The sequence below is a fragment of the Drosophila pseudoobscura genome, chromosome X (assembly GCF_009870125.1).
Source record: "Drosophila pseudoobscura strain MV-25-SWS-2005 chromosome X, UCI_Dpse_MV25, whole genome shotgun sequence".
NCBI classification, from domain to species: Eukaryota; Metazoa; Arthropoda; class Insecta; order Diptera; family Drosophilidae; genus Drosophila; species Drosophila pseudoobscura.
Window position 1 is genome coordinate 8,193,254 of NC_046683.1, and position 26,053 is coordinate 8,219,306.

At 40.4% G+C, this 26,053-nt stretch overlaps 5 protein-coding genes and 1 long non-coding RNA gene across 17 annotated transcripts; 2 read left to right on the forward strand and 4 right to left on the reverse strand.

Annotated features, from left to right (window-relative positions):
* Nucleotides 1–1,830: 1,830 nt before the first annotated feature.
* On the reverse strand, nt 1,831–4,854 carry PIG-Q (phosphatidylinositol glycan anchor biosynthesis class Q). 8 transcript variants are annotated; one of them, XM_033382420.1, is made up of 10 exons: nt 4,783–4,849; nt 4,466–4,473; nt 3,697–4,384; nt 3,518–3,626; nt 3,326–3,461; nt 3,110–3,254; nt 2,968–3,044; nt 2,775–2,890; nt 2,592–2,706; nt 1,831–2,523 (listed from the first exon to the last, which is right to left on the reverse strand). In XM_033382420.1, the coding sequence occupies exons 3-10, from the start codon at nt 4,329–4,331 to the stop codon at nt 2,426–2,428; spliced, it is 1,431 nt and encodes a 476-aa protein (XP_033238311.1). In that variant the 5' UTR covers nt 4,332–4,384; nt 4,466–4,473; nt 4,783–4,849; the 3' UTR covers nt 1,831–2,425. The 8 variants fall into 8 exon arrangements, with proteins under 8 accessions (XP_033238311.1, XP_033238310.1, XP_015041997.2 ...); XM_033382419.1 differs by having other exon boundaries at nt 4,775–4,840; XM_015186511.2 differs by lacking the exon at nt 4,783–4,849 and adding an exon at nt 4,585–4,696.
* On the forward strand, nt 2,480–3,255 carry LOC117184500 (uncharacterized). The gene is made up of 2 exons (XR_004469897.1): nt 2,480–2,572; nt 2,638–3,255. It is a non-coding gene; the product is annotated as an uncharacterized lncRNA (long non-coding RNA).
* Nucleotides 4,855–4,908: 54 nt separating the features above from the next.
* Nucleotides 4,909–7,210, forward strand: U2af50 (U2 small nuclear riboprotein auxiliary factor 50). The gene is made up of 5 exons (XM_001355027.4): nt 4,909–5,065; nt 5,637–6,206; nt 6,270–6,358; nt 6,436–6,558; nt 6,630–7,210. The coding sequence occupies exons 1-5, from the start codon at nt 5,053–5,055 to the stop codon at nt 7,089–7,091; spliced, it is 1,257 nt and encodes a 418-aa protein (XP_001355063.2). The 5' UTR covers nt 4,909–5,052; the 3' UTR covers nt 7,092–7,210.
* A 1,291-nt stretch (nt 7,211–8,501) lies between these two features.
* sl (small wing phospholipase C gamma 1) lies at nt 8,502–13,950 on the reverse strand. The gene is made up of 4 exons (XM_002134319.3): nt 12,303–13,950; nt 11,716–12,232; nt 10,189–11,042; nt 8,502–10,121 (listed from the first exon to the last, which is right to left on the reverse strand). Exons 1-4 carry the CDS (start codon nt 13,611–13,613, stop codon nt 9,051–9,053), a joined length of 3,753 nt encoding a protein of 1,250 aa, XP_002134355.2. The 5' UTR covers nt 13,614–13,950; the 3' UTR covers nt 8,502–9,050.
* A 1,238-nt stretch (nt 13,951–15,188) lies between these two features.
* On the reverse strand, nt 15,189–17,468 carry LOC6901685 (acyl-CoA Delta(11) desaturase). Of its 2 annotated transcripts, XM_015186507.2 has the most exons (4): nt 17,307–17,468; nt 16,109–16,760; nt 15,862–16,047; nt 15,470–15,788 (listed from the first exon to the last, which is right to left on the reverse strand). In XM_015186507.2, exons 2-4 carry the CDS (start codon nt 16,741–16,743, stop codon nt 15,470–15,472), a joined length of 1,140 nt encoding a protein of 379 aa, XP_015041993.2. In that variant the 5' UTR covers nt 16,744–16,760; nt 17,307–17,468. The 2 variants fall into 2 exon arrangements, with proteins under 2 accessions (XP_002134354.2, XP_015041993.2); XM_002134318.3 differs by lacking the exon at nt 17,307–17,468 and having other exon boundaries at nt 15,189–15,788; nt 16,109–16,905.
* A 753-nt stretch (nt 17,469–18,221) lies between these two features.
* Nucleotides 18,222–25,145, reverse strand: Dsp1 (Dorsal switch protein 1). 4 transcript variants are annotated; one of them, XM_033383391.1, is made up of 6 exons: nt 24,450–25,145; nt 21,984–22,454; nt 21,708–21,869; nt 21,471–21,628; nt 21,188–21,362; nt 18,222–21,102 (listed from the first exon to the last, which is right to left on the reverse strand). In XM_033383391.1, the coding sequence occupies exons 1-6, from the start codon at nt 24,471–24,473 to the stop codon at nt 20,917–20,919; spliced, it is 1,176 nt and encodes a 391-aa protein (XP_033239282.1). In that variant the 5' UTR covers nt 24,474–25,145; the 3' UTR covers nt 18,222–20,916. The 4 variants fall into 4 exon arrangements, with proteins under 4 accessions (XP_033239282.1, XP_015041991.1, XP_015041992.1 ...); XM_015186505.2 differs by having other exon boundaries at nt 21,471–21,634; nt 21,984–22,430; nt 24,450–25,141; XM_015186506.2 differs by having other exon boundaries at nt 21,471–21,634; nt 21,984–22,433; nt 24,450–25,141.
* Nucleotides 25,146–26,053: the final 908 nt, after the last annotated feature.

Consider the following 26,053-nt stretch of genomic DNA (forward strand, 5'->3'; position numbering starts at 1 on the left):
GCATCCGGTTCCGTACGTTTTTCTTTAGGAGTACTGAGTTCATGAACTAAATCGGATGTGAGAGTTACTCTTTCTGTCGAGTTGGCTGAGACTGTTGGTGCTCCCTCTAGTTGACCACCTTCGGGTGGCTCAGTCGTAGTATATGGTAGTACTGAACTTTTAAGTGAAGCGAAAGACTCTACGGAGTACTCCAGTTCCGTAAGATTTTCTTCAGGAGTACTGAGTTTATGAATTAATTCGGACGTGAGAATTTCTCTTTCTGTCGAGTCGGCTGAGACTGGTGGTGATACTTCTGTTTGGCCACCTCCTGGTGGTTCGATCGTAGTGAATGGAAACGCAGAACTTTTAAGAGGTGCAAGCGACTCTACTAATGCATCCGGTTCCGTGCGTGTTTTTTCAGAAGTACTGAGTAAGTGAGCTAAATCGTTCGCAGAGGATTTTTCTGAAGTTTTGTTTATCGATGGTATGAATGACGGATTGCTAGGAAGTGGTATTGATGAAGGTATTATTGTCTGTGTTGTGGATATGGGTTTTTTATTTGTATTTTCAGAGTACTCGATTATAGTACTCAGCCATATCGAAGCTGTGGATGATGCATTCTCAGTAGACTCTGTGATAGTTGGAACTGATTGTGAACGGGGTGTTGAGGTCAATGCTATTTTTGATGATACTTCTTCGTCCCCAGCCCGAAAGAACTGTCCCGAATAACGTGATATTGGTTTGGTCCCCGAACTTTCCAATCTTTTGGTTGACGATGATACAGGCAGGGCTTCTGGCGATTGCAATGATTTTTTGTTATTTTTGTTTCTGGTTTCTGGTGTACGTTCTTCGACCATTGATGATGTGAAAGTTGAAAAGCTCTTTGGTTCTGTCATTGATTTTAATTTATCTGTAGCATATACTGGTTCAGTTTGTGAATTAGGTAACGGTATATTTATATAATCTGGTGGTAAGCGACCTGCCCAAATCGACCTCCTAACCGATGACGATAGTTTGTTCAAAGGTAAGGTGAGCAAACTATTTCTAAGGGTGGATGGAGGCTTGCCCACGTTTAAATTTTGGAATTGCTCCGTGTAAAATTTCTTAGTCGATGATGTTTTTCTCAGGTGACCCTGATCAGCAGGAGGTCCAGTTACTGAATAAATGCTGTTAACTTTTGTTCTATGCAGTAGGTTTAGTGCATTTGAAACAGTCTGAGAAACTTTTTCAATTTTTAATCTTAGTCCTAGCCTCGCTGATGAAAAAAGTGGAGCTTGGAATTCTGCATCAGATGAAAATACAGTCTTTGATATAGTTGTGTAGACTATATTACCGGGCGATTTCAAATATAGAGGAAGCAGATGTTTTGTGCATGATATACTCAGTGTTGACCTTTTGTTGGCATGTCCCTCAGGGGTCCTTATATTCCCCTGAAAAGTCTTTGTTGACACGGGATATTTTCTTTTATGGCCAACTGATTTCATCCTGGTCCTATTGAAAAATCGTTTTCCTGGCATCCTCTAAAAACAAGTGTTTTTCAATGAAAATATTTATTTACTTACAACTTTAAGCTTTCTTTGGCATGCTTATTTGTTTATTATTTATGAAGCACTTAATAATTATCAGGTTTCGCACTCTCGCAAACCTTGTTGATAATCATTAAAACTATTACGAACTAATTAATATCCCAATTAACGAAAAGACACAAAATCATTCCACATATTACTAAAGAGACTACTATAACAACATTTAAATATAAACAAAAAAAAAGGAATTATAATATTATGAAATGTAGAATATTGATTTGATTTTATTTTGTTCAAAACTAAATTTTGTATTGTAATTTTTTTGTTGTTTACCTTTCACAATAACTTATAACCTTTTACTAGACTTTTGATGCCAGAATTTATACAGCGTTTGTTTTAAATTCAATTTAAAATTTAAATATTTCCTTTTAAAATTAATTTTTGGCATATTTGCGCTAGAATTACGCTTAATTTAGTTCACTAAACCATAAATTATCGGCTTATCAAAACCAAAATTTGTTATATATGTATATATTTATCATTCATATCACTATGGCATATTCCAACGAATATCTATTTTACATCAGTCGCATTAAGAATTTTAAATTGTTTTAGCTTTAACTGGCTTTAGTTTTACTCACATAATCATTAACTATCGGGGATTTAAGCTTTTCAATAGAACCTAGTGTAAATTTGATGTCGCGAAAACATAATAATAAAATAATTAACACGAATATAAAAATGTGCATATTTCAATATAAATACAAGATCCGGATAGCTACTAAGCAATGGCATTAAAATGTATAGCAAATTTAAGGCGTATGGAATGCATTTCCTACGGTTTAGCACTGTTTAAATTGAGTAATTGGTTTAATTGGTGTGTAATGAGATGAAATAAGATTAAAGTTTTTTTCTATTTGTCACACTCGAATTTTATATACACCAACATTTATTTTATAACGTTTATGCAGCAGAAATGTCTTCGCTGGGAGTGCAACGTCCTCGATTTTAAGACAGTCTGTAAGAAATTTAACACACATTATTAGCCCTTAACGGGATCCAAATAAGTATGTATTCACCTCTTACCAATTTCGTGTAGTTCGTTTCGTAACCATTTAAGGCACACTTCTAGCGGGAAAAACAAAAGTTTTCGACGAAAAAACTCAAAGATCGCCAGAGTTGCATGTGTAAGGGACTTTAACTATAGTTCATAAAATATACAAAATTAAATAATGATCTCCGAATGGATTAATAAACATATATACTTACAAAGGCAAAAACCACATAGTACACAAGGGTAGTGGGAAAAAGAAACAAAATTGCTGAGAAAAATATTGTGGCAAGGTATAGCTGTCGATCCATATAATTATGAGCTTCAATACGGCCTGTAATGAAACATATTTAAATAAATTGAGATCTGCACATCTTTTAACTAATCTTTGTATATTTTTAGTAGACCTACCTTTTAATATATTATATCGGTTCCCACGAACCACTTGCCAAAGTACGGATAATCCTTTCTTTTCCACTTTATATAGACTTCAAAGAGAGATCGAGATCCATTATATGTAAATTAAGGCTTAATTTATTCAACCTGGACTTACACTTTGGTGTAAATATGGAAACAATGCGAATGCAATGAAACAATTGATATTAAATCTGCGAGTAAAGCTATCTGGAATGTAAACCCCAGGCATCCAAATACTCCAATGGCCAGGAAAACTTGCCGTACTATTGGCTCAATCAAATCTATCAAATTGAATATGAATGATTATTAAATATGCATTTAAATTTTAATTAATTTATATATAAAAACGTACCCAAAAACATGGACCACAATTGAATATGATATTTAAAACAATCGAGGAAGAAATTATTTAAATGTATATTCAATTTGAGACCAATAGGACTTCCTTCCAAAACATTCAACAGGCTGTATAGCTGGTTAATAATACCCTAAAATAATGGTAAATGGATAATTGCTAAATCTGTGCATTTCTCGACCAACTTACATGGGATATTTGTATAAGGAAATCGCCCGGTGGGGTAACTAATGAAAACATTACCACCATCAAGAGTATACCCAATACTCGATCTAATACAATATTTTTCATCCTATTACTATAACGAAACAAAAAAAATGTATAGAAAATCAATAAAAATAAAAAGTCATGTACAAAATTATTCTTACCCTTTATCACAGGTTGATTGCCATTCTTTAAAGTGCTTGTAAACAGTCGTGTGTCCCATTATGTTATTAATGAAAACATTTTCGGCAGTATATTTAAACAACTGTATGGGCGCGTCGGCTACAAGAAGTAACAGGTGAAGACCACTCTTGAGTGCCCTGTTTTTGGGCTTATGAATTGCAACTTCGGACTGGGCCAACCGAAAGAGCTCCAGAAAATCACAATCGCTGCCACCACCTCCCGATGGTTGATCCAGTGTACTCTCATCATTGACAAACAAATCTTGCACCTTTTTCTTGTGATATAGAATTATTTTGATTTGTTTGAGGTGTTCTGGGGTGATTCCTATGTATCCCAGTGAAATGTTTGGCTCCTTTTTGTCGTAAGTAAAACATATGCGCATATCGAGTTGGTGGTAGATGTTCGGTTTTTCTGCGCAGGTATCACTGCACAGGATAGAGCCGAGGAAACGCAAATTGCTGATTGTCCCATGCTCCATCGAGGCTGTGTTGAAGTCGAAGTCGACAGCATCCACGACATAGTATACGACGTCCTCGTTTATTTGTACTTGTCCGTACAAATTAGTTGGCTTTTTGAGGGTGAAGTAATCGATGGGCAAGTATATTTTGATGCTCATTTTGCAACCGAATTAAGTAAAGACTGGACCAAACATCAGTAAAGTAAAAACCACTAGAAATAAAGAAACACAAACAAGCCGGCAACTGGTTATATATTCTCTGAGCTACTGAGAAGGTGACGAAATGTACATACGCTTTCCACTGCGAATAGTTGATTGACGTCACAAACACAAGCATAAGAAGATTGAATGAAAACAAAAGGTAAAATCGATGAATCTTTATTATTAAATTATTATTAAATTGGTCGCTTACTTGTTCCTACACATGTTTATGGTTTTACAGATAATTATAGTCGAAAAATCGGCTTTGAATTAATATAAAATATGAGTTTACAAAATACTTAGGCGTTTGAGTACATCCGAAAAATGTAATGTAATTTAATATCACCTAATTTCCATCCATTGGAAGGCTCTTTTAATTAAAATAAGCAAGAATAATTTACCTTCTCACCTTGTTTTGTATTGACACCATTGACAATTTCCCACCGCCGAAATAGTGGTGCGTTTGGCGATAACTCTGAGAAGGCACCCCTGCGATAGTTACAACGTTTCATTCCACTGTTCTGCTATATTCACGTGTTCTGTTTTATTTCGTTTCTCTTGATATATTTTTTGTGTTAACGTACCCTCTTCCGACGGGATACATTTTTCGTCGGCATTAATAAATAGTAACACTAGTTTTTGTTTAAATAGAAATTTATTTTGTTGCATAAATTCGAAAATGGGCTATGATGGTAAGTTCGCATTGCAAAACAACAGAACATATCCGCGCACAAACTGTATTTTCGATGCGTAAGTGTACACAAATAAAGTGTACGTACATATGCACATACAGTGAAAAAACTACAAATATTGTGCAAATCGTACAAAATTTCGCAATTTATCTGTATTGAAGCATTTCAAATTATGGTATATCAAACAAAATGTTACCGCAGAGTGAAAATGTAATGCATTTCATGTACATTTTTGCATTATCATTTTGACCGGTGTACACATACATATGTATGTGTGTACGCATACATATGCACATAACAATTGCAAACTATTTGTTGCCTTTAGCTATGATTTTGTGATATTTTTGGTTGTCTTGAGAGTTTATTGAGTCAAGATATCTAAAGAGTTGAGCAAATATTCCTACAGTCATGTTTTGTGTTTATAAATTCACATACCGTGTTTGAAATGCAGGCACAAACACATGCAGACATACGTACGAAACTTTTAGAAAATATTTTGCATCGAAACTGCATTGTTACTATGATAATGAGTGGGTTTTTTTTCGGTTTTGTTTCTTATATTTTTTTGTAGATCGTGAACGTGACCGTGACCGCGATCGCCGTCGGCATCGTTCACGCTCTCGTGACCGCCATCGTGAGCGTTCCAGGGACCATCGTCATCACCGCAATTCGCGCCGTAAGCCATCTCTCTACTGGGATGTGCCGCCACCAGGATTTGAGCACATTACTCCGATGCAGTACAAAGCAATGCAGGCCTCCGGACAGATACCGGCCAGCGTTGTCCCAGACACTCCTCAGACAGCCGTGCCCGTTGTCGGTTCAACCATAACCCGCCAGGCGCGTCGCTTGTACGTCGGCAACATTCCGTTTGGCGTCACCGAGGAGGAAATGATGGAGTTCTTTAATCAGCAAATGCATTTAGTTGGCCTGGCCCAAGCAGCCGGCAGTCCAGTACTTGCTTGCCAAATAAATTTGGACAAAAATTTCGCTTTCCTTGAGTTTCGTTCAATAGACGAGACCACTCAAGCAATGGCTTTTGATGGCATCAATTTAAAAGGGCAAAGCCTGAAGATTAGGCGGCCGCATGATTACCAGCCTATGCCGGGCATAACAGATACTCCGGCCATTAAACCCGCTGTTGGTGAGTTCCTCTCTAAACCCATAAAATTGTAACTATTAATTGCAACTTGAAACATTTTCACAGTTTCCAGTGGAGTTATCTCGACGGTGGTACCAGACTCGCCCCACAAAATATTTATTGGCGGTCTGCCCAATTATTTAAATGACGATCAGGTTAGTAATGATATATAGTATGGATATATACGAATTTCAACAATAATTACACTTGCTTGTACACGTTCCTATTTAAGGTTAAGGAACTGTTGCTCTCATTTGGAAAGCTACGAGCATTTAACCTTGTTAAAGACGCTGCTACTGGCTTATCAAAAGGGTACGCTTTCTGTGAATATGTAGACCTAAGCATCACCGACCAGGTAAGAAACAATCTACTGTGTATTATATTTCTATCGAAATCTATATGAAATTTGTGTCGCATTCTTTATAGTCGATTGCTGGCTTAAATGGTATGCAACTGGGCGACAAGAAACTTATCGTACAACGTGCCAGCGTTGGGGCCAAGAACGCTCAGAATGCCTCAAACTCTAGTCAGTCCGTTATGCTGCAGGTGCCAGGACTGTCGACGGTCGTTAGTAGTGGTCCACCCACAGAGGTGCTTTGTCTGCTTAATATGGTCACTCCCGACGAGCTGCGCGATGAAGAAGAATACGAGGATATACTGGAGGACATCAAGGAGGAGTGTACAAAGTATGGTGTGGTGCGAAGTGTCGAAATACCAAGGCCCATCGAGGGCGTTGAGGTACCCGGATGTGGCAAAGTTTTTGTCGAATTCAATTCGGTCCTCGATTGTCAAAAGGCACAACAGGCCCTTACCGGACGCAAGTTTAGCGATCGCGTCGTTGTTACGTCATACTTTGATCCTGACAAATACCATAGACGCGAATTTTAGATAAAAACTACAAAAAAAAAACTAACACTAAATCATATTTCTCACATTCACCGATGTTCAGTAAAATTACACATAATAAACAACAACAATGTATGACCCGACGTGTGTCTCACTAAAAACAAATGTTTTGTTTTTCTCTTTTTGTATTTACTTTGGTACTGTTGGCCCGATTTTGGCCCGGATTCTCTCGGACAATAAAAGAGCAATAAGAGAGCTTAGGCAGGACCGAAGGAAAGAATGAAAAAGAGTTGGTTTGTTGCCCTGGGTCGGAGGCGTACAGCCGGGCAGTGACGAGACTACCTTTCCTTTAGTGCTTGAATTCAGAACAGAACACGGTGCACAGGCCACCTCACAGTAGGGTGGAAGGACAGATGCAGATGCACTCCGCCAAGAAAAGGGGGAAAGAAGGGCCATTATTCGGTCCTGAATTATGTATGTATGCATCTGTGGATTCACAAAAATGGGAGAGGGAGAATGAGATAAACAAACACTGGAAAGTCAAGGCGGAACAAGAAATTTCTTATCCTGTATGAGCTCTAATGCGAAAGCATTCCAACGTTGAGGGCATATCTCACAGGCTATTATTACCTGTGAAGTCTAACCTCGAGAAACCCTGCCTCCTTGCCCTGCAGATTTAGTTTTTAACTTTAATCTCACAGAGGAAATACAAAAATAATATATTTCATGAAATAGAAAGAGATTGTCGGGTCGGTTGTTACTGCCATGAAACTGAGGGAAAATAGTGGAAATAGCGGTGGTGGGAAACTGTACCCAGAGGTAGTCTATTCTATGATTTAATGATGTACATACATATATAGAAATAGTGTACATGGATATTCATCGTATTTCCTATAGAGGTATTGCACTTGACTATTGTTATCCTGGATTGTACCAGAATCCGGTGGCATTATAATGTACATAGGAATATATCTATCATAAGTGGAATGGAATTCATACAGCTCTCAGAATATCCATAATCTTTTCTTTCTAAGTATCTACCAGTCCATTGGTTAGGCAAAAGGCTGAATATTCTTGACCAAATCTTGCTAATAACTTGATCTTTTTAATACAAAATTAATATATTTCCTAAAAGATTGGCTAATTTTTATATGCGTTTTTTTATTTCAAGCTTTTTTACCAAGGATGCAGCGATAGTTTTATTTAGTTATTAAGAATGTGGAAGCTCCATTTGAAGCATGGCACGATGACCCAAATGGAAATCGGTACTTAGCCAATCGAAAAGAATATATATTAATTTATCAGATAAAAATGCCATGCAAAAGATCTTAAAACAGCTGTCAAATGAAAATGTATTTGAAATTGATGACTAATGACTATCCAATATGTTTAAAGATTGATATTATTCATGTTTTTAAAAGTTACGTGCCATTAAGTTACGATGAAAGTCGCTTGTAAAGTTAAGGCACATCTAACGCCGGTAAATCTTTATTTGGCATTAAAATAATGTAAAACATTAAACAGTATAGGTAAAAGGGGTTTCGTTTGGTTTGTACGGGTACACCGTAGGTACATATATGTATACGTTTCTGATATGATATGATATGATATGCATATGAGACATTCGTTAACCAGTTAAAAAATAGACATACGACATAGAAACAGAGAGGCGAAAATGGTACATAGACAATAACTTAAGGTACAACTAGAAAATACTTGAAAAATGCTTGACTAAAACACAGATAAAAGTAGATCTATCTATGGTTTTAGTATGTGGTAAGTAGACATAGAATAAAATATATTGCACGGGGTCTGCCGCTTTAGAAATATGTGGGAGAGTGGGAGAGAAAAGGCTCCTACTCTTTCATTAAATGCTTGAATGCTTGAAATTTCAAATGGGTTTTGTTCCAGAACTTATCAAATGGAATGCCCTTTAAGTTTTGTTCAGTTGTGGTGCGTGTGTTTCAGATACTTTTGGGGTACTTCAGGAGGACTCTAGGGCTAAGTGGAAGTGATATTTGTAATCTTTATGTTGACCAGCAATGAGGATAGTTCCAGTTCCTCGCTGAATTTGTTCCTCAAGATTACACTGCGATAGCCCTGGCGCACACAGGTCAATGGATAGCAGGCCTGCGCTATGAAATGTGTCTCTGCAAACATATCCTCGTCCTGGACTTCGAACCGGAGGATCGCAAACTGTGGATTGCGAACGGTAAACTCGCAGGCCTCATTCCACACCGGATTGAAGCCATTCTCATTGACTTTGGTGCGATATTTGATCCCAGTATCGAAGCTGGCGCCCATGATTTCCACCACGATTTGTGGATTATTGGATTTACCGCCGCGAAACAGATGCCGTGCCGCTATCAGGCGTATGCTGACACGCACTTCATTGAGGCCATCGGACAGCGGGTTGTTTGGATTGAAACTTTCGGCCTTCATGAACGACGGCTTCAGTATATAGCCACATTGGCCATTATTCCGGAATTTGGCCTGATTCAGTTGCATGGCCTTGTCGCCCGTCTGATAGTTGAGGGCTATCATCTGAGATCCAATATTCCAGAAAGGCACGGGATTGAAGTTTGACGAGTCGAGGCGCTGCCCCTTGGGATACACACGACTGATTTGGTTTCGATGATACGAGAGAAAGAGCTGCGTATTCTGTTGGAAGAACTGCTTTTCGGCCTTCGTTTCGGGAAAACTGGACATCTCCTGGAAAATCCAGGAGTGCTCACGAAATGGTACACTCCGGAAATATATTATCAGATCGGACATTTCCTTGGCCACGCGCGCCGTGCGCTCTTTTTTGCGCCGCTCAGTGGCCAGTTGACTAGCGATCAAGGCCGCCTCCTGGATGGCCTTTATCCACTCGTAGGCCGTCTCCTGATTGTCAAACCCGATCACAAACGGATTTTGCATCGTTGGCGTTTGTATTTGCAGCTTGAATATGATGCCAGGCTCATTTGATTCGAAGAGTGAGGCCACGGCCCCATAGATCTCAATCGAATCGGTGCGGCCGTCGGTGCCCTCCTCATTCACCGAATTGTAATCCTCTGTGGCGGCATCAATCACCTAAACAGGAGGAGCAATGTATATATATATATATTTAAATTAACCATTAATCCATTTGGCTCCTCACCTTTACATAGTTGGCTGGCAAATGCTTCTTTATCATGCCGCCATAGTCCCCTATCCACCACATGGTGTTGTTTCTTTGGACATTCGTGATGATGGCGTGCTTGGGAAAGGACAGCTCATCCGGTTTGTTGGCCTTGTAGCTGTACAGAGCCTTGCAGGTGACATGCTCCTCCAGATTGGAGCCCATATAATTCGAAGCCCCGTTGCCATCGTTGCTGTGATCTGTGCCCTGCTGTGCATTCTCCGCCAGTGCCTGTCGCAGCAGATCCTGGGACACAGGATGGCAGAGCTTCACATTGCGATACAACGGATTTCTCGTATAATAATGGATGAGCGACACCAACGACTCAAACTGCATCGTATCGATGGCATACAGTCGTCCCTCTTGGATAATCCGACAGTGTTTGATCTTTCGATTGATCGTGAACGAAATGACAAAAGCATTGATGCTCTGCACCGAGGGGCGTACCAAAAACGAACCAATGTCCAGCTTGAACAGTCCCTGCTCGGCCTGCTCCTTGGTGGTGTTTGGATGGAACCAGTCCTGGTCCTCATGCTTCTTCGGCTGTGGCACTGGCTCCTTAAGTATTATCGAGAACTCCGAGCTGCGCAGCATATTCTTGCGATAGTAAACAATCAGCGAATACAGCGAATCGAATATGAAATTCTCGACCAAATAGTAGCGAATGGAACCGCTCTCGTGCTTTAATTTGATGCGACAGTGATTCGGTCGATTCCGACGCCAAAACGAGAGGCTATAGTCGCCCACAAATGTGGCCGATTCGCGCACCAAAAATGTTCCATCACCAAGATGTTTATACTTTTGCAGCAGGTCGTCGGCTTCTTTGCGGCCACCTGGAACAACAACAAAATTGTAATGTAATCATCATCATTTAATGGAATGGGAAAATATTATTTTAAAATTATTAAAAGGTGAGAGAAAATGAATAGCAAATTATATGATGAAACCAGTTGAAACCGGTTCTAATACATTACTTATACGCGTTGCTCGGGTAGTGTATGTGTAATATTATTACTATTATCTTTTTACCCAATGAAAAATATTCTAACTCATTCCGATAAATCCCTCTATCTATACTTTTCCCCTAACGAATCACCATCCATTCGTTGTATCTCTTTTGCTCTTCCAAGCAACGAGTTATCATCTGGCCGTTACTCCGCCAGTAGAGTATGTGAGAGAGAATCTAATATACCCCATATACATACTCTTTGAGTACTTTGCGAACAAAGGGCAGACGGTACATTATGGGGCACTTTTTAAAGTGGATATCCCGTATCGCAACGCAGATATGGGATAACAGATAGGCGATACGAGAGCACAGATACCAATAAATATGTCACTTGCATGGCCCGGCAGCTGTAATTATTAAGCAATCTTTATGGCAAAGCCCGTTCCGTCCCATAGATAATGGTTTGGTTTTGGTGATATCAATCGATCGATTGGCCGGACAGCGGTACCAGACCAGATACCAGATACTAGCTCCTGTAGAGAATATGTTCTGTTTACCTTCCAATTTGCCATGAAACCAGTTTTCGCCAAAATGCAGCTCATCGTTGGCCGAGGTATCCTTCTGTTTCTGTTGCATTGTGTTGTTCAAAGAACAGGACGACGACAGACCAAAGTCGTCATCTTCTGAGGTGCCATTGCGATGTGATTCGCTGATTTCAGAGGTGTAGATGAGCTCTTGTTGGGTCAACACAAACTGATAGAGATTCCAGGACTTGTCCACGGGATCCTTGAAGTACAGCAGCCCCTCTTTGAATACCTTGCGCATATTTTCACCCTCATTTTCGCCACCGCCACCGCTCAACGATGATCGATGGGTAAGCGATGAGCCGCCGCCGCCACCAGCAGCGGCCGCTGCTATGCCACCGTTACTTATGCCCACGCCGCTGAATGTCGTCTCATCGTATTGCGGCAGCTTCTTGTGCTTTAGAATTATCTTGCGGCGGAGCTGGTAGGGGGAGGGCAAATGCTGTTCGTTCCGATCACATGGCTGCGTGAGCAGCATATCGCCAAAGACCTAACGAAAAAAGAAAAGGGGAAACCAATTAGCGAATGAATCACCCAAGGAATCATCAGCCATATTGTACCTCAATTAACGCCTGTGCCATATTTCGTTGCTGCTCTAAAGAGCAATTCTGTTCGATGGACAGAATGACGGGATACTCGGAGGTGGTGAAGGCATGATCCTTGATGGTCTTTACAACATCCATGAACTTGATTTTGGATGTCATTGTGTGACCATGGAATATGTAGGGTAAGTTATCGGGGCCATTCCAACAGTCGAGCTCAATGCAGCGACAGCCCATGCGCAGGGCCCGGGCATAGGCCTCGCACGATGATTCGCTGGAGAATTGATCGCCCGTCAGGTAGGTGTTGTGTGACGAGGCTATCCAGTACGAGGAGAGCGGCAGGTTCATGTCCATGAAGATGGCATCGTATTTGCTGTTCCACAGGTCGTTCTGCTTCGAGAAGAGGTAGTCGACGAACTCCGACAGCGTCAGATAGGGCTCCTGTACATCGCGCTCCACATCCTGCACAAAGTCACGTATGAAGCCGGATATGGACCCGGAATTGAGCTCGCCCACGTTCAGATCACGCTGTTCTGTTTCCAGAAAACGCTTCAGCTCTGTGGGACGCACTGTCTGCTGATCCTCCGAGTAGGGAAACGCACTCGATGCGGCTGTTCCCCCACACAGAATGTTGGCGAAACTATGCGGCAGTAGGAGCTTCTGATAGAGACGCGAAAAGTCATCAAACTTGAGGTCATGCTTTCGTCGGACATCGTCGGTGAAGCACTCCATGAATTTACTGGTGGTCATTTTGCAACTGACGCTGGCCAGGAACATCTTAAAGTCCTTGATGGTCACCTGCGTCTGGGATTGTTCCGACGATTTGGCCGAATGCGAGTTGACATTCTCGATCTGATAGTATTCGCGTCGCAGCCAGCGATCGATCTGCAGCGGATACGAAGCGTTCACTGTGTCCTTAACCATATAGCGGAGCCCACGCACCCAATTGTCGGCCTCGATCTCCGATAGGGCCACCACCGAGAAGCTCTTCAGCTTGAAGTGATTGCCATACAAGATGACAAAGCATTTGCTGTTCTCGTAGCGCTGGCAATCGTCGGCGAAGAGCCGGAACTCCTTCGAGTGCTTGCCCACACGTATCTCACGGATCTCGCGCAGCTGTATCGCACCCTCAAAGTCGGTCCGGGGCGTTTGGGCGGCCACTGTCGACCAAAGCAGCTGACGCGTTTCCCTGATAAGCATTAGATGGCGACGATCCGGACGCCTTTGCTTGCCGTACAGCTTCGTCACAATTGTACCGCGCTCCAGCATGCCAATGGTCTGCTCCATTTCACCCAGCAGCGGGGCGTTCATTGCACTGAAGCAGCTCATCGTATCGCTGTTTTCTGTTTACTGCCACTGCTGATTCTGCTTCCGAAATGTAAATCAGTTCTGCCACACGCACGTTTGCATTTACAATATGTACATATATGCACACACGGTCTCCGGACTCCGGATGTTTTTCCACAGCCTAAACCATACGACTATACGACTGGCTGACTTGCTGACTGGCTAAACGTTCACGTTTGTGCTGTGGGTGGTGGGTGGTCGCCCTCGGTGGCATTTGCAATTGCAAGTGCAATTGCCTACTTGTTGAATTTCATAAAAAATCACAAACTCTACACGGCTACTACACATTTGCTACATAATGGAAGGAAAAAGAGGGTGGTGACAACAGGCAACATGGCAAGGTAACGTAAAAAGTGTGACCGCAGTGTTTTCATATATACCAATTCAGTATATTTGGCCTTTGTGGACACGAACGAAAACGACATTGTGGATAAAATACGAGCAACAAAACTGAACGCTTCCAAATGTTGCTGGCCATGTTGACTGTTGCAAGGCCCCTATATTAGGCGCCTCAAATAATTTAATTAAATGGAAACCCCACTAACAGCTAAGATTATCTACTAACGAATCCACTGTTTTTGTCTGTTGTCTACACCCTTTTTTATAACCCATTCAAAATTAAGACTCATTTTCTTTTGTCGCAGGAGAGAGCACTTTCGGTCTTTTCTCAGAAATATACCAAAATATACCGTCTCATTTCCAAAGTACACCGATGAAAAAAGCCCACTTAGGCCCCCTTTATTTTAACTGGATTATGGATTAACAATTTAAGTTCAACTGCCGAAAATATTGCAAAATATAATAATACACATTACTCTTAAAGCTCCATCCATATGCATAAAAATCGGATGTTGCCAACGGTAAAAAACGTATGTGTGTAGAATAAGTCTCATTCTGACGGAAGATTCGGATATCCCACCACAATAAAGATAACAACGGCTATCGACACTATCGCGTGGATACGAGAGATGCGCGCCAAATTGAAATTGTTTAAAAGTGAATAAGTGAAAAGGATATAAATTCAAATTGAATAGATTAATGATAAATAACATTATAATACAGCAATTTCGACGTCAAAACATAGCAAAAAGTAAATAATATACTGTAATTAGTCGCCCTCGGTGACAATTGCACTACTTGTTGAATATCATATTTATTAATTTCTCTTTTCAGCCATAAACTACACTATTCGATAGACCAGCCAACAACGTCGGATGTGATAATCGAATACGAAGCAACAGCGCATGCCTGCCAAATATATATATATATATATATACAACGGTCTTACCGGCTAATATATTAATTTATAATTTGTATAGTTAATTGCATTTAGTTTAATTTTTGCCGAGTTTTGATAAATCTATAGAGGGTAAATGTCGATTGGTTCATTTCCAGCAGTGCTGCAAAGCGTGGGTGCAGTGCTGGGAAACGGTTGAATTTGAATTTTATTTTGAATATGGAACTTACTGCAATTCAATTCGAACCAAAATGTCGCCATTTATAATACATATAATAACAAGCCTTTGTATGGGTATATGCATTTAATAACCAGATATATGTATATGTATATATATAATTCCTTTACGTTTATAAACATCAAGAATTTCAAAAATATTTGTTGTTTCGTGTCTGTATGTTCTGTGTAAATATTAATTAATAAAATTAGCTAACAAAAACAAAAACCAAAATCTGCAACCATTTGTTTTGTAACAGGTGCCTGGAAAAGTGTCTTTGTGTTTAAATTCTTTTGTAGTTTGTAGGTATTTGCCGGCTAAAGCCGCTCATTATTAGCATTGAATGCTTTTTGTTTGTATTTTTATGCTATTTTTGTCGTTTGCTTAATCTTGCTTCCTGCGCATAATAAGCGCCTCCTCGATTTCCTCCTTTGGCTGATCCTTATCGCCCCAGCCCCAAGTGGGGTGAGTGCCGTCGCCAGTGCGCTTCACACGCTTCTCGATAATGGCCGGCGATACGGTCTTCAGGTCATAGGCCCAGCCAATCTTCGAAAAGCAGTCAATAAAGAATGTGGTAAAGTTGAGGGAGTAAAAGCCAAGTTCAGCCGTCTTGTAGTCCCATGGAAACACATGATGATAGTTGTGCCAGCCCTCGCCAAAGGCCAAAACAGCGACGGATATGTTCTGAGTAGGGCTGATGAATCTGAGCGAAGAAAAGTTAAGTATTAGAAGCTCCCGCTAGGCTAGGGCTAGATAGATCAGTTTAGACGACTTACCGGTCATATGGGCGTCCGCCAAACTTGTGGGCAGCACTGTTGACGAGCCAGGTCACATTCAAGATGAAGCACCAACGGAACATGGTGGCCACAAACCAAGCATTCATAATCGACTCATCCCAAAAGTAAATCGGTATCATGGTGGGCAGCACAAAGCAGGCAAACGGCATCAGGTACAGATAATAGCTGCGAAATAAGCTTGGATAAAGACATGGGCACCGACTCTTGGTATGGGGTCGCCACTCACCGCTTCTGGAACATCAGTATGGGATCGGCACGTAAATCGGATAGGTCTATGCCCTGGCCCTTGGCCTTTACCTCCGGGTGTTTCTTGCACAGCAGCCATCCAATGTGCGAAAAGAAGAAGCCACGCGTGGCATTATGGGGATCGGCATTCGTCTCCGAGAACTTGTGGTGAACGCGATGGTCGCGGGCCCAGTGATAGGCGGCATCCTGGAACGCAATCGTATTGAAGATGACCAACATCAAGCGCAATTGCCACTTGGCCTTGTACGAGCAGTGGGCCCACAGACGGTGGGCGCCAGCAGTGATGCCAAGTCCAGAGCACACATAAAGGACGAATGCGAAACCAATTGTCGCCCATTTGGCCGAAGTAATCAAAAGATAGAGCCCATAGATGGCGGCCAAATGCAAGTAACCAAAGGCCAGGATATTGCGCCACACTAGCTTCACTTTGCGGCCGTCGGCACACTTCTGGAAGCTCTGGTTACCTTCATCTCCCTCGAAGAGCACACCATTGGAGGTGGCGAATGGCACCTCGCCTGCATCTCCTCCTGCTCCTGTTCCTGCATTCACTTGCATCTTTGAATCGACGGTTACCACTGCTTCTGCTTTGGCCTGGGCCTGGATATTGGGCGGCATGTTTAATCGACGAATTCCTTTATTATTTGGCACAACAAAAAATATAAGTAGTTTTCTTAGTCAGCGACAAATATTGTCTATATTTTAGGGCGAGACGACAGATTGAGCTTCGCTTCTAGATTTTTCAACAACAACGCAAATGCATACTCCGATAGTTTTCAATAACTGTATAAAAAAACTCCTTGTGCCTATCGAAAACTATCGAAGCGCGCCAACTCAAAAATGGCCAGCCCTAATTACTGTTAATTAGCGTTAATAAATGCAATGCAGGAAAACATTGTTAGCTTAGCAAACCAAAATTAAATAGCGAAAGATGGAAACTACACCTAAACAAAATACTGTAAGCGAACCAAAAAAAAAAAATAAATTAATAAATTGTTTCTCCAATTAATTTACAGCAGCGCAGTACTCCCGAGTATTCCGAACACGAGCAAAATGTTGTTGAATGTTTGCTAAAAACTGTTTTCATGTAAATATGATGATTTTAGCAGAATAGATTAATTAATACACAAACAAATATATATGGCTGTATCAACAAAAAGAAACGGCTCTTAAACTCTTACCGTATTCCAGAATTGGGGCGAATAATATAAATTAACTCTGCGGTACGACTATATTTAGTGCATAATTTTTTCGGTTACAATACAAAAATGATTTTTCACGCTACCAGGTTTTAAGTTCAAATAATGATAATATTCGGATCTACTCCTACGTGTGTACAAATAATCACCGGCCTGGCAGAAATCACAAGTATTCTGCTATCGGGTATTTTTGTGTTTGCCTTTGCTCGAAATTCAGATAAACCGAACCAAATATTGGGCATTTTGCGAAGCTTGCAAGTAAGTTCCCACAAAATGTGAATAGAATGTGATATACCACAAAATTCTTTCAATTCCATATATGAAGCTTAGCTAGCTTTTAATTGTAAACCCATATACTATATAAATATTATATGATATTTATATGAAGATAGATATAAAAAGATTTCATATGCCATACTACTTACCATTTTCCAAGGACCAGATATATGTACATTCTCCCACGAATCAAAGACAATTTCAAAATCCACGCTACCACAGAAATGTCTTTGCCCGCAAGCATATCCAAGCATGACTCTCAGCCCGTAAATCAAATCACAAATCGAAACAAACAATTTGTTATACTGTTTGCAGTAATTGTATTTGCCAAAAGTCTACAATGAATGCATTCTTACGCACGTCTTACCTACGACTAGTCCGACTAATATCTATTAGCGATATGGGTGGCCTCTAACATTCGTCGAGGAGGTGGGTGCATCACTTCTATGAACTTGCACGGACGGCAGGAAGACTTGCCTTGACCCCAGGCAGGGATAGGCTTCAAAGGAATCATACTCCTTAAGCTTAAGGACACATCAGCAGCAGCCAGCGGCCAGGCAGAGAACAGACAACACAATCCACAAGGAAACTTCTCCAACAGTTTGCCTTCATAAGCGTACATCTAGCTAAATTATATTTATTTTCAACTATTTTTACAGGAAGTTCATAGAAAAAAATATATGTATGTTTTCAATAAAAAAAAAACCTCTTATTAGCTACCATATAGATATATGTAGTATCGCTAAACGTAATGTCACACACACCAAAACACCACACCATACAGGTTTTTTCTTTTTTTTTTTTTAATTCAGGAACTCGCTCAATGTCTGTGATTTGATTTCATTTGATTTGGATTCTTCCGAGTGTCTTCAATGTAGTATATGATACTAGATGACACCTCCCTCTCTCGATCTCGCATTCTCTGGGACTGCTGTTTCTGTTTAAACAAAAATTGGTGGAAAAACGGGGAGGAATAATAAAGACAAATATTCTTTTTTTTTCTTTTTTTTTTTGGAGAACACAATCATTTTCATCTACAAGAATCTCTTTTCTAAAAGTTTATTTTTATAATAGTTTAGTTGTTGTTTTTTTTTTTTTCTTATAACAAGCGCACAGGGAACTGGAATTTTTTTCATAGTCATAATTTATGTTTTTTGTTGAGGAGTTTTTTTTGCCGTCGTTCATCGTTCATCATCATTATCATTGTCGTAGATCTCGATCTCTCGTAGAAAATTACAACTTAAAAAAGGTGGTGTATAGCCTAGACACTTCTTCATTTCAGAGCTCCTTCTGCTCTGCTCTCTCTCTCTCTATGGATATAATCTCGGTGGCGAGTTATTCTCTAGCAAAAATGATGCTAAAATATATATACATAGATATACATATACATTGTCTCGCCTCATAATAATATAACGTGGGGAGAGGGGGAAAGTTACTGCGAGTCTCAATGCAGCGCCAACCAATATGTCTTCGGTGTCTGGTCTGTACATGGGATTAGCTACTCCTCCACTAATCCACCTCTAATCACGTTATAAACCTATTAATTACTCGGTATCTCTTAGCCTATACACACACTATCAACCACTAACCGCGTGCGCAAGGAGTACGGTTGTACCTCTGGCCCGTGGAGGAGACGGTCGAGCAGTCACTTTTTGTTAAGCATTTGCCAGAGCTCCTCCTCCATGGGGGTGGGGAGCAGAGGCATCTATATTCCCCTCCCTTCCTCCTTCGCTATATATCTGTCCGTCTCTTGTCTTCTGGTCTGGAACTGGAGTTTTGTATTTAAGGCTGGGTGTAAAAATATCCTTTTACTTACAGCCTTAACTCTACAAAAAACACACTCTGAGAATACTTTTACTTTTTTTGTTTAGCCACCCTCTGTTTTTTCTTTTTTCTTATATGGTATTATGTATACTCTTAGATTCTTGTCAGATCTGCTGCCGCCGCTGCTGCTGCTGCTGCTGCTGCAACTCCGTTAACTGCTAGATAGTCTCGTCTAAATAATACTTCAATAGTATGTACATGGCCAAGAAGTCAACAATGTCCATTTTTTGCGTCTCCCCCGCGTGTCTCCCAATATATGTATGTGTTTAACAACCTAAGACGCATCCCGTATATTAATATACATATATATATATGTATATATATATTTATATACGTGTTATTTATGCCCCAGCAACGCGCTTGAAATGTACTTTTATATTTACATATCATAATTAAAACTATATATATTTGTTTTGTTCCTTTTTTTATATAGAAGAAAGCGCATCCCCCCAAAAAAGCTGCCCTAGGATGATTTGTTTCGTGGTGTTTTTGAAATGTAATGTGTGTGTGTTTTAAATAAAAAATATATATATATATATATATATATATGAAAAATATCAATTGAGAAATGGAAAAACGAACGAAATGATGCACATTATGATACATACTATACTTTATATATAGAGAGACAGATATTTTTTTTGAAGAGATATCACCCGCCACTGAGTTAAGTATTTTTATGTTTTGTTTTGTTTTTTTTTATCACGTCTTGCAACTCGCGTGTGTGAGTAAACGCATTAATTGTATGGGGGGGGGGGGAGGAGTTGGTTGGGTTGGGGCTTCCATTATGATGAAATCTAACTTTAATAAATGGGGCGGAAGGGGCATGGATTACCGATATTTATAGCTCCTTTTTCTTCTTCTTCTTCATACTGACAGAGATAATGAAATGACAATATGGTTGATAATCATGATCGAGAGTTGTTTGTGGCTGATTTGATTGATTGATTGATTGATTTTTCTCTTGAGTGTTTTTTTGTTTTTGTTTTTAGGAGAAAACTTAGCACAAATAAGGTTGTTGTTTGTTTGTTTGTTTTTAGCAGGACACACACAGATTGAATGTCGGGTTTTAATCTAACCATTACTTAATCATATTCATCTTATAACATACGAACTTATAAAAGGTTTCTTTGTGATTTTGTTTCTCCTTCAATTAATTCATGGAAATTTGATTACTTAGTGTTACAAAAAAAAAAAAACTATGCATTACTTTCATATTTATATATATATATATATATATATATGCATATATATATATTTATGTTCAACACACATTCATCGATCGATCGGTTGGTTGTTTGGGGCTTAACCTGATAATAGATCAAACTTTTCACCCCCCGACGATATATATTGTTCATGTTTCTCGTTATCCTCTGCTCTCTGCTCTCGCTCTCTCTCTCTCTCCCACTCGGCCGTCTCACACGATGAGACAGCGCAGACCCAACGATAGTAGTGTGTATAAATAGTGAAGAGTATTACTAGGCTAGACCTCCTATTGGTTCTCATCATCATCACCATCGCCGTCATCGTCATCATGCTGCTCGTCCAGCTGATGCTGTTGCTGCTGCTGCACGGCGGCTGCCAGTAACGCGGCCTTCTGTGCCTGCGCCTGCATCGACGCTTGCATCGATGGTGCGGACATGGCTATCTTCCCGCTTGTCTTGTATTCGGTCATTTCCTGCAAAAACAACCCAAGCATGAGTAAGGTTCCTCCTGAAATGCTGCAACATTTTTCGTTTTTTTGTTGGTTTTGCGGTACATACCCGTTCGTAGCGAGCCTTGTCTCTTTCGGCCATCGACTCGTACTTCTGTTTGACCTCGGGATCAACATCGGACCACTTTCGTCCCAGCTCTTTGGCAATGTCGCCAACACCGTATTCAGGATTCAGAGCCTTCACCTTGTTTCTTTCATCATTGCAGAACCAGAAGAACGCAGACCTATGAAAGATGTGGATATTGATTATTATACATGATCTATTTGGGTGTTTTTCGAGTTGATTTTCATGTGTATAAAGGATAGTAAATTGCTTTTTGCTACGAACTCACAATGAACGTTTCGGTGCATTGGGGTCCTTGATCTGTTTCCTCTTCTTGCCACGTCCGACAACAGTGCCCTTGGGTGGGACATAGTTTTGCATTTCTGCCTCGTAGCGCTGCTTGTCCTTTTCGGCCATTTCATGGAAACGCTTCTTCTCCTTATCCACCATTGTCTTGCGAGGGGATTAATAATTGATTAACATATATGTTCATGGGGGTTTCCATTCGTTAGCAGGGTTTTGTTACCTTCCATCGTTCGGCACACTTGCGCGAGAATTCGGCAAATATCACGGTTTCATCGGGATGCTTCTTTTTGTGCTCCTCCCGGCAGGTTTGTACAAAATATGCGTATGCAGTCATACGACCCCTGGGTTTTGCATCGGCCTTTCCACCTCTGACCATTGGACTCTGTTGAAAACAAAAGCAATAATGATCAAGGATAAGCGATAAGCGATATATTGGTTGATTGGTTTATGTTGAGGTTCCATGCGATTTTGCTTTTTGGCTAAAACAAACACTTACCGCCGAATTGATAACATTCTGTTGCTGTTGCTGCTGTTGCATCTGTTGTTGCTGCTGGTGCTGTTGTTGCTGCTGCTGTTGCTGTTGTTGCTGCTGCTGCTGCTGCAGTTGGGCAGCTGTGTTGGCATCCACCTGGCCCTGATTGGCGGCCGAATACCACCACTGGGAGCCGGGCACTGCTGCAGCCGCCGCAGCCTGGGCCATATTCAGGCGATAGTCATAGCCTGTGGTACCGGCAGCATTCGACGTGGCCACAACCTGGGCCATCGTCGTGGCTGGATTGGGGAAACTGCTGGCCATTTTGTATGTGAACAGCTGTTGGGTGCCCACACCGGCAGCGGTATTGGAGCTATTCTGATGCGCCTGCTGCTGATTCTGCTGTACCACCACTTGGTGTTGTTGCAACTGTTGCTGTTGTACTTGTTGTTGTTGCTGCGCAGCCAGTTGCTGCTGATAGTGTTGAATGGTTTGCTGATCAATAGGTTTGTTGGTTGTGTTTGTGATTAGAGGTGTGTGCGATGCCAGCCGGAGCGGAGTGTCTAATGGCTATGGCCTAGCCTAGCCTATGGTTAGGATATCTATGTAACTACAACTAAAACTAGAACTACTAACTATTTGCAGCAGCAACAACTACGTTTGTTTGGCTATAGTCCCCTGGACACTCGTCTCGCGCCTGGCATCGCACTACTTAATCACTAACTCAGTAAGTCATAAACATTAATGGAAATGTGCGGGTGTTTGGATTAGTGATTAATAAAAATATATATATAGTGGTTTCAATTGCACTGACAGCGATACTCCGGTCGAATGCAAACCAACAGCAAACAGAAAACATAAAACAAAACGTCTAATAAACCAATTCTACGAAAAGCAATTTAAACCAAACAATTATTTTATTTCTATATAAAAACATATGTATGTGTTTTGGTGTGTGTGTGTGCATGCTGGTCTGTTCGGAATATTGTTTCATTCCCAAACAGCCGGCAAAAATCTCGGTTATCGATTTCTATGGCGTTCTATGACACCACATTCGTATACGTACAACCTATGCATGTATGCATGTACGTACAAATGCACATACATACAGTGCGCTAGTGTGTATTTGTAGTGTAGTGTGCTAGACTAAACAACGCATAAAAAAAGAAAACATTCGCTCAGCTGTTTTCCCCTCTAGATAAAACCTAAAATGCGTTTTGGGAGAGAGGCGTCTTTTGTGGTACCGGTTCCGTTTTATTGGTGAACCAGTTTCGCCAAATGCTTTTATTTTGATTCCAGTGCCAGGGCCGGTAGAGAACCAGGGTTCCGCCACACAGACAGAGTCAATGACGGGGCTGAATGGAAGAGGTAATTTTCCCAGGGGCAAACAAAAGAAAAGCTTAAATTTGCACAAAATATTGATGGACAGGTCGTCTCACCCCATAAACAAAAGTAATTCAATTTGTTTTTGCGAATTGCAAAATGTGACAATGGATTGGTTTAATCAAGACCTTTTTACACGTGGGTAACGCTTTGCTTGAAAACTATACACATATACATACATATGTACACGCTTGTGGACATACACACATGTTAGAAAGGAAGAGAAAATGGTTGGTAGCATGAGAATTGGCCAAGCATTTTGCGTATACATATATATGCTTGGATGTTATGTACATACACAAGGGGGGAAAAATACAGCGAATTTAAGATTACGCAAGCTGTGAATTTTTTGTGCATATTCTAGTTTGCACACACATTCGTATCCATACACTGGCCATATGGATGTGTTAGTGAAGCATTTATCAATGCGCATTACTTTCAACATTCATATTTTTTTCTTTGTTTTTTTTCTAGTCAACCAAATGCAAATTTATTTACAACCGTGTAAATACATAAATATACATATGTACATTTAAATAAGTATAATTATATATTATATACTGGATATGAATATATTTGTACAAACTAATAAAAAAAATGGCGGCCCTAGATGCGCACGCAAAATAAAATTTCGCTTGTACAGCGTCGCTTTTGTTTGTATGCATGCACGCACACACGCACACGTCAACGAAACACGCTAATGTATTAGTTACTTTTTACATAAAACAAATTTACGTGCAAAAAAACGCTTAAACAAATTCACATACATATTTACAGGTACACACATACATAGAAACACAAAGCCAGCCACTCTAATATATGTACATGTGTAAAGGATGATCACAGACAAAATTTTGACCTGGCTACGCTTTAATTCATTCTTTTTTTGGTGTAGAAATGCTTGTAACAATTTAAGCTTGTACATATGCCATGGTACGTTTACACATATGTATTGGCATTGGCGGGAAAATCATTAACTTTCAACGAAAACGCGGCAAGCTACCAGGCCAGGCCGCACGCCTTTTGTTTGCATATGTATGTGTGTCTCTCTGTATGTATGTATGTACGAACATTAAATAAATGCCGTATACCTGCACACAAGCTTACCTGTATTTGATGAAAGTGATCCATAACGGAGCCGATCGGTTCGAATGGTTTCTTAAGTTAACGTTCTTTTTGTGGTGCACTACGAATAGTGCTGGGATTTTAGGAGTTTCCTTCTTTTCTTGCCGTTTCTTTCTCGCACTACACACACACACACACTCAACGTAACGTAAGCACTGTGTCAATGGCAATGGAGTTTCTGTTTCAATTTCAGCTTTGGTTTGAGGCCAGCTTTCAAATACTGTTCTAGACGTATTTATTTGACGTTGTATTGATTATTGTATGCACACACAACGCATTTACGTTTGTACATATGTATGTACACGGCAGACGCCACACGGTAATTTTGGAATTAAATCCGATTCTTACGGCATTCGACAGCGCACGCAACGAAACGTAACGTACGTAACGCGTTGTTGGGGGGAATTTGTTGTTTGCTTTTAGTTACTAAAAAATAAACAAACGACGCTACATATGCAGCACTTTGTTGTGTTCTTTTTTTTGTTGCTATCAATGCGGAAAAGATGGTTTGCGCGCCGCTCCGCTCGCCTGATTGAAAACACACACAGAGAGTACCGTACCAACAACGCGAATGCAAAGGCTTTGAATTGAATTGCCGTCTTGCCAGGTCTACGTTACGCCAAAACTTCTGTATGCGTTGAATGCGCAGCTGTGTGTGTATATTTGTGTACGTTTGTGTGTATGTATATATTGTGAGCACAAGGTAGATGGTGTAGAGGGTGAGGCAAGTCGCCTATTCGGCTATCCCACTTTGTTTTCCACCCCGTCTCTCTCTCTATCGTTCTCGGCGCGCGTTGTTTAGATTTGTACAACAAAGTCTGAAATGCTCCTGAAGCTGTTTTGACTGCCGCATAGAGTCGCTCACCGTACTTCCCCTACCCTCTATTTTATATACCTTTAGTACAGTTTACTGAGCACAGTTCTCTCTCACTCTCTCTCTTTCGCTTCAGAGCATATGTATATGTACACATGTCTGTATGTACATACACGTGGTGGAGGGAACCAGCAGCAGCAGGCCTTATAAAAAAATGTTGGGTTGTTACTTCTGTACAAACTTATGTACATACGTGTATGTACATATGCGCTCTATACCCGCCCTATAAAAGCATATCATTGTATGTACATGAATATGTACATAAAGAAATACTGTCAAAGCATCTAGATATGTATGCTTGTATGATATACATACATACATATGTATAATAGTAAACAGTAATTTACGACTCTTAACATAAATATTTGTCTACAATGTAAAAATAATTTAGTTATGCTGTGGACAAACTCAGCAGTCCATACAAGCATAAAACCAATTTAAATTTCGAGCATGTTTTATTTTTACTTGTGTGTATCCCAAATGGTACATCCATATGTACATTTGTATGTACGTCTATCCCATTCCTACAAGCGGGCATACCATACATATGCATCAATACAAACACATTAATACATGCACGCGGGGTATACGTATTACGCACACAACCAAACTCATGCCTACATACACATGTTTCATTTTGCGTTCCCCGTCTGACTGTACTTCCCAAGTGCCTCTCTCGTTTTCTCTCTCGCTCTCTCTCATTTTATAAAGA

What these genes read in the sequence shown, in the direction of transcription:
- LOC6901685 (XM_002134318.3), bottom strand. Translation starts at nt 16,743, where the DNA reads ATGCCGCCCAATATCCAGGCCCAGGCCAAAGCAGAAGCAGTGGTAACC. An exon ending in ATACTGATGTTCCAGAAGCG is followed by an intron (nt 16,048 to 16,108) that starts GTGAGTGGCGAC and finishes CTTATTTCGCAG; the next exon opens with CTATTATCTGTACCTGATGC. An exon ending in GGCGGACGCCCATATGACCG is followed by an intron (nt 15,789 to 15,861) that starts GTAAGTCGTCTA and finishes TTCTTCGCTCAG; the next exon opens with ATTCATCAGCCCTACTCAGA.
- PIG-Q (XM_033382422.1), bottom strand. Translation starts at nt 4,331, where the DNA reads ATGAGCATCAAAATATACTTGCCCATCGATTACTTCACCCTCAAAAAG. An exon ending in CAATCAACCTGTGATAAAGG is followed by an intron (nt 3,627 to 3,696) that starts GTAAGAATAATT and finishes GTTTCGTTATAG; the next exon opens with TAATAGGATGAAAAATATTG. An exon ending in TTCCATATTTACACCAAAGT is followed by an intron (nt 3,045 to 3,109) that starts GTAAGTCCAGGT and finishes CTCTCTTTGAAG; the next exon opens with TCTATATAAAGTGGAAAAGA.
- Dsp1 (XM_001355026.4), bottom strand. Translation starts at nt 24,473, where the DNA reads ATGGATCACTTTCATCAAATACAG. An exon ending in ATCACTTTCATCAAATACAG is followed by an intron (nt 22,455 to 24,449) that starts GTAAGCTTGTGT and finishes CCTATTGATCAG; the next exon opens with CAAACCATTCAACACTATCA. An exon ending in AGAATGTTATCAATTCGGCG is followed by an intron (nt 21,870 to 21,983) that starts GTAAGTGTTTGT and finishes TGTTTTCAACAG; the next exon opens with AGTCCAATGGTCAGAGGTGG.
- U2af50 (XM_001355027.4), top strand. An exon ending in GGCCATTAAACCCGCTGTTG is followed by an intron (nt 6,207 to 6,269) that starts GTGAGTTCCTCT and finishes ACATTTTCACAG; the next exon opens with TTTCCAGTGGAGTTATCTCG. An exon ending in ATTATTTAAATGACGATCAG is followed by an intron (nt 6,359 to 6,435) that starts GTTAGTAATGAT and finishes TTCCTATTTAAG; the next exon opens with GTTAAGGAACTGTTGCTCTC.
- sl (XM_002134319.3), bottom strand. Translation starts at nt 13,613, where the DNA reads ATGAGCTGCTTCAGTGCAATGAACGCCCCGCTGCTGGGTGAAATGGAG. An exon ending in TGGCACAGGCGTTAATTGAG is followed by an intron (nt 12,233 to 12,302) that starts GTACAATATGGC and finishes TTTTTTCGTTAG; the next exon opens with GTCTTTGGCGATATGCTGCT. An exon ending in GTTTCATGGCAAATTGGAAG is followed by an intron (nt 11,043 to 11,715) that starts GTAAACAGAACA and finishes TTGTTGTTCCAG; the next exon opens with GTGGCCGCAAAGAAGCCGAC.